The sequence below is a fragment of the Pteropus vampyrus genome, unplaced genomic scaffold (genome assembly GCF_000151845.1).
Source record: "Pteropus vampyrus isolate Shadow unplaced genomic scaffold, Pvam_2.0 Scaffold33, whole genome shotgun sequence".
In the NCBI taxonomy this organism is placed as follows: domain Eukaryota; kingdom Metazoa; phylum Chordata; class Mammalia; order Chiroptera; family Pteropodidae; genus Pteropus; species Pteropus vampyrus.
In genome coordinates, this window is record NW_011888814.1 from 8,079,979 (window position 1) to 8,088,600 (window position 8,622).

Genomic DNA, 8,622 nt, shown 5'->3' on the forward strand with positions numbered 1-8,622 from the left:
GTGGGGGGAGCGGAATTAAAGAGCGGGGACGGGAAGAAAGTTACTTCCGGTGGCATCGTGGAAGAGTAGAGACTAGAAGGAATGGTTGGGGGACGATTGCAATTGAAGGTCCAGGCTAGAGACGACAGTGGCCTAGCCTGGGCCATGTGAGCGAGGTCTCAGAGCACCCTCAGAAGGGGTGGGAGCTGGGGAGAGGCGGAATCTATGATGGTTTTTTATGCATGTGTATGTTGCTGTTGGCCAAGGTAAGAGGGGCGAGAAGGCATAAACTAGGGGCTGTGGGAGCTCCATCCAAGGGCTGCATAGTTTGGAAAGCGAGATGAGGAAATCATGGATTTGAATGGCCGACGCCATGGAGTGTTCAAACGTGGAGTACGTGGATCATAGGGTGGGGAGGAGAGAGCACTGGCCTTCCCACAGCCTGGGGAAGGAATGCGCCTCCAGAGAAGAGAACCCAGGCTCAAGATTGCGGACGCTGCCCACTTGCCAGGAGGGGAGAGCCGGTCTGCAGTGTCCAGCTCCCCAGGGAGGTCAGGGGCCCCTGTGGCTTCAGCAGCAAGCACCCTGGTGCTCAGAGCGAGAGCAGTCCGAACAGCATGGTTAGAGCTGCTCCCAGATGCAGAGTGCTGAGGAGCAAATGGTGGGATAGGAATCAGCACCATTCCTGCCTTTTTATGAAATTTACTGACGAGCAGAAGAGAAGCAACAGGAGACAACGCTGACGAACTAGTTCCGGGGGACGACAGCCTGTGGGGCTGGGCAGAGAACCTGAGATGACAGTGGAGGCAGAAACGAGGGCCGTGGGGGGCCGTGGGGGCCGCTGTGCTGGAGCGAGGCCCCGCGGACATAGGAGGGGTAGGGGCCGGACAGCAAGTGGAAAGTTACTTTGGGATGGAAAAAAGCCACTTTTCTTCAGGGACACAGGGCAGCTGGATGTGGGTACAGATGCAGGGGATGGGAATGAGATGACGCGCAGCTACGCTTGGAGGGGAGGGAAAGGACAAAGGGAGAGGGGGCACTTCATGCCCAGAGCCTGTGTCCTCCCTCACTAGGGTCTGAGCAGGGAGTGGGCTGCAGGCACCTGCTGGGCAGACTTTCTTGGAGGTCTGTAAACAGGACCTGGGGTCCCCATGGTCATCCTTTGCTCACACTTAACCTCTCCCACTAACCTGGGTGTGTCCCTGCTCCAGGAGGATGCTCGGACAGACGCCGTGGACAGCGTGGTACGGGATATCCAGAACACTCAGTGCCTGCTCAACGTGGAACACCTGAGTGCCGGCTGTCCCCACGTCACCCTGCAGTTTGCTGACTCCAAGGGGGACGTGGGGCTGGGCTTGGTGAAGGAGGGACTGGTCATGGTGGAGGTGCGCAAGGAGAAGCAGTTCCAGAAAGTGGTATGTGATGTGGAGGCGGGGCCCCCACCGTCTCCCATAGCCGCCATCACAGAGCGGGGCTGGGGATGCATCAGGAGCCAGTGAGGGAACAGGGAACCCACCATCCTGCTGTTCCTTCTGGGGAAAGATAATGGGTTTCTGTTTGTTGGGGTTTCTTTTTTTAAAAGAGCTAATTACATCCCAAATTAATTGGCTGCAGGTTTGGCTAAGAATGCAGCTGCAAACTAGAGCGGAAAGTTTCCCTTTGCATGCACCCCCAGGTGACAGGCTAGGAAGCTTTACCAGCGGTGGCATGGACAGGGTCAAAGCCTGTCTGGCTTTCTGTCCCGTTCTCATTTCCTTCTCTCTAACATACAACTTCCAAGTCCATAACCAGCTCCCAGCACGCAGTGCCACCAGAGCCAGGAGGCAGCGCCAAGGCAGCTGAAGGGACTCTGCCACGGTACCCACAGTACCCCTCCAGCCTGTTTGAAAAGCCCCCAGGGCTCGGAGCAGGGCCTGAGTCCAGCCTCCACCGTTCCTGAGATGTCGGACCTTAGAGATCAGTCTTTTGAGGCCCGAGTCTCTCCTTCATGAGATGAGAGCCTTGCTGCTTCATAGGGTGGACCATGAGGGTGGGGTGCTGATGCCTGGGACACCAGCTTGCACTGTTCAGGTGTCGATCATTCAGATTGGGTTCTGGAGACTCGCGTCCCCTTCTGCTCAGCACCCCACTCATCCAAGTCCTCCCGGCTTCCTACCAAGCCACAGCTGAGGCCCCACGACACACCAGCCTCAAGGGACAGGCTGGTGGCAAGCTCACGCCCTCCTGCAGCACCACCTCCTAATGGCAGGAAGAGATTAGAGGGCGGCGGCAGCACCCAGCTGGTCCCAACGCTCCCCCTGAGAGGAGAGATGGGAGCAGCAGGGTTGAAGCCAGTGCCCCTGACTTTCCCTTCTCCCAGCCCTTCTTTGCCTTTGCTCTCCCCATATAAGGTGTCAGTGGTCTGTGGCTCCAAGGACCGCTTATGCTAGTTGATAATTCATTTGGAACAAGACTGTGAATTGCTCCCGTGTCTCCTTGGGGACAGGAGAGACCTAATCTCCTAGTCCCTGCCGTGAAGACCCCCAGTTTCCTGAGATTATTCCTAGGAGTTAGCTTAAGTTTCCTTGTAGAACTAGAGATCTTAGTGTCCCTCATATGAAACTATCCATAATGTCTCTGGTGTCCAGAAAATTCTTTGGCCCACTCCCTAAGATAAACACTTAATGTGTTCATTGATTCATCTGTTCATTATTTCAGCAAACATTTATTGAGGGCATACATATCTCGGTGAACAAGAGACAACATTCCTGCCCAATGGAGCTTTCATTCAAGCATGAGGAGACGAGCAATAAAAATAAATACAATAAGTCAATGAAATTGAATGTTAGAGAAAATAGTAAAGGGAATCGGGTGTGGGAGGGGGGTGGTTGTAATTTTAAATGCAGTTATCGGAGGCCTCATTAAGATGATCCTTTTTGTCAAAGACTCGAAGGGCCAGGATAAGTAGCCAGGCGGACAGGAAGGGGAAGCGCATTTCAGGCAGACGGAGCAGCCAGCACAGCCAAGAAACAGCCGGGAGACCAACCTGACTATGCACTTCGCTTTTACTCTGAGGGAGCTGGGGACTCACTGAGCAGGGGAGGGATGTGGATGTGACCTGGGCATTCTGCAGGGTCACTCTGGTGGCCCGACTGTGAATACCCCCATCTTGACCAATCCCTCTCTCTCTCTCGCCCCTCCAGATCACAGAGTACCTGAACGCCCAGGAGTCGGCCAAGAGTGCCAGGGTGAGTTTTCACGTCAGGAGCCCCAGAAGGTGCTGCCAGAGGGGGTGTGGCCTTCGGGTTCCTGCAGGTCCCACCTCCCTGAGAGCCGTTTTCTGTTTTCTCACAGTTGAACCTGTGGCGCTATGGAGACTTCCGAGCCGATGACGCAGATGAGTTCGGCTACAGCCGCTAAGGAGAGAATCGGGTCCAGCCCCTACCCCGCACCGCTCACGCCAGCACCTCCTCCTCTGCCAGGACGGTGTTTCAGCTCCAGACCCCAAATCAGGGGTGTAGATTGGGTCCAGCTTTGCTTCGGTGTATAGAAATGTCTTGTAGGGCACCATCTGGACTGGGGTGGGGTGCAGGGAGCCTGAGGCTTTCAGGGGACGAGCCATTGTCTTCTGAGATGACGAGCATTGCTGTCCACAGACGCCCAGCAGATTTTGTTTTTTTATTTGGATGGGGGTTTGTGTTTTTGTTTTTTTTTTTAATTGTCCTCAAATCAGGAAGAAACATGAAAGACTTTGTCCTAATGGAGGACATCATCCTGGTACCCGAGGCCAGCTGCCAGCGGGTACCCCACTTCTGTTCCAGACTGCCCTTCTTCCCAGCTCTCTGTCCAGCTGTTGATTACGTGATTTCTCTGATATGTCCATTCTCAAATGCCAGCGTGTCCACATCTGCCCCCTCACCAGTCCTCCCCTTTTCTGTATTTAAAGCTTTTAAGGCCCAATAAAATAGTACATGCTCTCTGCAGCCCGTATTGTTCGTGCTGGAGCCCAGAGCCTAGGATCTCGGCAGCCCCAGCCAAGAGACCTGGGCACATGAATGACCCCCAGAGTCATCATCCATATGCACGGCCATCCCCCCGGGAACCTAGTCAGTCGGTGGGAGCAGGGCAGTTCTTCAGAGGTCCGAGCAGCTCTTAGGGCCTGGTGGGCATCACCTGACACCCTGGCCGCCAAACAGAAGGCTGCAGGTCTTCTCTTTTGACTCCTCAGTCTGGACCCACTGCACACAGCTGCCCTCGAGGACCTTAGAGATTAAGAGCAGTTCAGCCAGGGGCCAGGAGGGACTCACTGAGCAAAGCAAGGTGATCTCCCTCTTCCTGCTGTAGCAGGAGGAATGGCCAACACCAGACAGGCTGGCACGGCACGGTTAAGATCGAGGGCCCCTAGTCGCTGCCCTGCTCCCTCGACAGGTGCTCCGAGAGGGGTCAGGGCTACTAGCCGAGGAGAGCCTATCTCTCCCGGTTATTAGCTCTTGCTGCATTTGACTTGACACAGTATCCCCTAGTCCTCAAGGTAGAGCTGGCCGTAGAGGTCAGCAACCCCAGGCCACTGCTACCCCCGAGGGATGAGAGACACCGGAGGGCGGCCACTGCGGTGTGCAGTGAAGAGGCTGTCGTGCTACTCAGGGAGTGCCAGGGAGAGCAAGTGGCTGTATCTGATGGGGATGTCACCACTCTGGCATCCACAGTGACCAGGGAGTCTGTTCTCCCAAACCCCCTTGGCCCCATCTGTGTGGCCCTGCGCTTCCCAGGCACGTTCTCCGGTGAAACGTGGTGCCACGTCTTCCTGGCAGCCCCACTTGCCACCCCACGTTCTGATCTGGAGTGATGCTCCAAGCTGCCGTGGAAGACCGGTCTTTTGGTCTTGGAGAAAGTCAGTGGAGGCGGAAGGGCCTGGCCGGCCAGCTCTCGTTCCCAAACCAGAGGGCCTGGGTCCCAAAAAATTCTGGCTCTTGGCAATTCTGCCCCACATCCACCTGTTACGGCCCAGGATTCGCATAGGGTTCTCCCCAGGGCTCTTGTCTTTAGGGTGGAAATGAATGCTTCCAGTACTCGTGCTGCACTCCAGTTAAAGGGAGAGGTGGGCAGGGGAAGAGACGCCAAGCCCGTCCAGCTAGAGCCCGCCATGCTCCTTCCTCTTGAGGACTCGCAGCTTCTGCCTGCATCCCCTCTGGGTGGGTCAGAACAAGTGCTGATGCTCCATGAATCAGCCCCTTTATGGTCTATAAACTGTTTCCCATGACTACGTCCCGCTCCTTATGGGGCCCAAGAAGTCAGCAGGACGGTGGATGATGAATCGGTGTGAATCTCTCCATCTATGCCCACTCCTGAGAAGCCGTCCTGCCCCCAGCAGGCAAGCTCGCTGTCACCATGGGCTCTCGCTTTGTTTTTATCCATCGTGGAGCATGGTCATGGAGAGGAGAATACATGTCGCACCCATTTCTCTACCTCTTGGCAGGGCCACGAGGCAGGTCAGTACGTATTCACTTGAGCACAATTGGCAGGGGGATAAGATGCCAGCCCACTCTTGTGAAAGAGTCTGAAATCATCTCACTGTCTTAACAGTTGCCTTGGTTACAACTGCACCCAAGGATAAACCCTCTGGTTCTCCAGTTGAAATGATGCCTGAACCTTCCCACTTCTTACTTTTCTCCTCCAAGGCTGGTTTAGGCAAAGGCCATGATATTCACCAGGCCAGAAGGCGCTGCTGCAGCTTGTCTGGTTTTGGCCCCAGCTCCGTGTTCCTCTCTCCGCCACATCTGTTGAGTTCCTGGCGTCCGTCCTGGTTCCTGGGGTCTGTCCTGGGCAGGGCTGGGACTAGGTCGAGGCAAGCCAGGCACCCCGGGTGCAGAATTGAAGGGGTCACGCAGCGTGTACAGGTGCTCTGGCATATTTTCTTTTCATCCAGTTGAAGCCAGTCAGCATCAGCACTTGAACAAATAGCACCAAAACACCCCTCTCCAAAGGCCCTTCTGCGGGAGTTAAAAAATATGCTCCTTGGTGTCGGGTCATAGACTCTGCTTCCCCATCCACCGTTCCAGTTGAGCAGCCAAGTCTCTTAAGCACCTATTATCCATCCATCCACCAAACACGGATTAAGACAGCCAGCCACTGGCACAGCGTTCGGTTCAGTAAGTGCCAAGGTCATGTCCTTAGACTCTCAAGGGGCATGCAGCCTAGATGTGGAGGGAGCAGCAGATGATGAAATACACATAACAAGCCATAGTTGTGGGCAGTGCACCTAGACAAGGGCCTGAGGCCCTGGCTGGGTGGCTGAGAGGGTGTCGCAGGAGGAGGACTGGGGTGTGGCTAACAGATGGCAGGGAAGTAGCTCTGGGCAGGCTCTGGAAGTTTCTTTCTCTGAGGGCTGATGCAGCAGAGCCAGGGTTTAGGCTAGCCACCAGGGAAGTACTGATGCCCAAGACCCCACCCCAGTGACTCTCCTCTCCCTCCTCCCTCCCAGCGTGCGGGACCAGCAGGGAGGGCGGGCAGCAGAGGACAGGGCTGGCGCAGCGGCCTCCGCTTTATTTATTGGTTTGATTATTTTCACATCCTGGAGAGGGAGTCAATGGACCCCTTTCCTGGTATTAGCCCATGTGAGGAAGCAACAGGGAGGGGCTGGAGAACTGGTGCCTCAAGAGTGGTTATTGATGTCCTAATTACAAGAGGATGCTAATTTAATTTGAACCTAATTACAGTGCACTACCCTGGGTGGCATGTGTTTTAATAATTAACGTCCTTCAGATGCGTAGGAGTGTAATAATATTTACACTGGGTTGGCCAGCAGCCTGGGGGAGGCGGGCTGGGGGCCCATACAGCACCCTCCCCCCCGGACAGCTTGGCTGCTAGCAGGTGGGGAAGATGGCACTCGAGTCTTGGTCGGCTAGTTATCTCTTCCTTCCCAGGGAGCATGCTTGGGCCTCATTTGCAGGCTGGAACTCCAAAATACACCTCGACGGGCAGATCAGTCTCTGGGTATCAGCCTTCCTCCCCTAGCCCACCCCGTGCCGCAGAGACCGCAGCCCGCTTTCTGGCTTCACCTACCTGCCTGGGCCCATCCCAGGGGAGGGCTTGTTTGTATACGGGGCAGGAAGGAGAGCCGCTTGGTTTGTCTTCCTTCTCTTTTGATTGGAAATGCTTGTAAGGAAATACACATTTAGAAAAGTACACAAGTTATAAGGGTCCAGCTCAGGTTTTCACAAAATGAGCACACCCGTGCGCACAGGTCGAAGAAATAGAACATCACCAGCCCCTCATAAGCTCCCTCCTCAGTCAGCATCACCCCCAAAGGTAACCCCCCCTTGACCTTTATCCTAGCAGAAGAGAGAAGAGTTCTGCCTGTTTTGTTGCCTTCTTCAGCGCTTTGCTTTTTTTTTTTTTTTTTTCCGTTGTTTCTGGTTTTAAGTTTTACATAAGTGAGTCGTGCAGTATGTGGTCTTTTGTGCCTGCCTCCCTCACTCCACGTATCTATCTGTCGGTGAGATTCCTTCTCGTTAACATTAGTTTTAGCTTGTGCATTCTCATTTCTGTGTCTCCCATTGTTCTAACACTCCACTCCTTGGTAGTTATAAAGAAGTCAGATGCTCGGCAATCTGCTAGAGCCAGAGCTATGCCAGTCCCTAAAGGAGAAATCTGCTCATCCTAACTATGCAACTGGAGTACAGGAGGTGACGCTATGTGAGAAGGGGTAGCACGATGACAGGGCGGGGCAGTTCCACCTGCACAAACCCAGAACTGTGTGGTCGCCAGCATGGCTCCCGTGCCCAGCCATTCGGAGCCCCCAGAGATGGGAAGAGGGCCTGTCAGCAAGTTCTAGAAGCCAAGCAGAAGAACCAGGGGCTTAAGAGATGATCTGAGAGAACTTCGGTGTCTCTACCGAGAAGCATTACTAGGCTAGTGCTTCTGTAAGTGTGGCTGGCCGGCCAGCTACCTCAGAATCACCCGGGGTGCTTATTAAAATGCAGCTTCCAGAAATAGTGCAGGACTATATTGAGAGTGGGAGTGGGGTGAGTGAGTTAAGCCCTCAGCTATCATAGCAGGAAGACAATGGGTAATGTCTGAAGCAGATAAAACAAGATCTGGGCTATTGAGCAGTAAGATGGTAACCACCAGAAGATCTAAAACAGATGATTCAAGCGGTTGCCTGTAGGTAGCTCTGGGGGTGGGAAGTGCTGCTTATTATAATTCCCTGTGTACTATTCAAGGTTTTCACCATAGGCAAGCATTTTTAATCTTTTTTTTATTATTCATTATCAGTAAATATGCATGTTATGTGTTATCACTTTCCACTCCAGACCTACTACCTCAGTTCCTGTGGACCAGCATTTGGGAAATTGTACTCTTAAGCTTCCTAGGTGATTCTGATGAGTTCTCAAGTTCAAGAATTAATTATCACTGCCCAAACTCATTTTACATGATGAGGAAGGAGACAAAGTGACTTGCCCAAGGTCACCCAGCTTATTAATGGCAGGGCCAGAAATAGAAAACAGGTCCTCTGGCCCCAGGCCCGTGATTCTTCTCTAGGTCATGGCTTTCACCTTGGTAGGTGTCTGTCTCAATGGACCTGAGGGGTAAAACTGGGGACCTGGCTCAGTTGCCGGAGGCCAGGGCGCCCTTGCCTGAGTGCAGGGGGATGACCCCTCCAGC

General features: G+C 54.0%; 1 protein-coding gene across 2 annotated transcripts in view; it reads left to right on the plus strand.

Moving 5' to 3' along the window:
• SND1 (staphylococcal nuclease and tudor domain containing 1) overlaps nt 1-8,622 on the plus strand; it is a 417,018-nt gene that overhangs the window by 400,404 nt on the left and 7,992 nt on the right. The window contains exons 21-25 of one of the 2 annotated variants that reach the window (XM_023528894.1): nt 447-485; nt 554-618; nt 1,191-1,394; nt 3,162-3,206; nt 3,313-3,941. In XM_023528894.1, coding sequence (XP_023384662.1) covers nt 447-485; nt 554-618; nt 1,191-1,394; nt 3,162-3,206; nt 3,313-3,378 — 419 coding nt within the window. In that variant the 3' untranslated portion in view covers nt 3,379-3,941. Of the gene's footprint in view, nt 1-446; nt 486-553; nt 619-1,190; nt 1,395-3,161; nt 3,207-3,312; nt 3,942-6,254; nt 6,258-8,622 lie in introns of those variants that run through there. The other variant, XM_023528893.1, reaches the window with a different exon arrangement.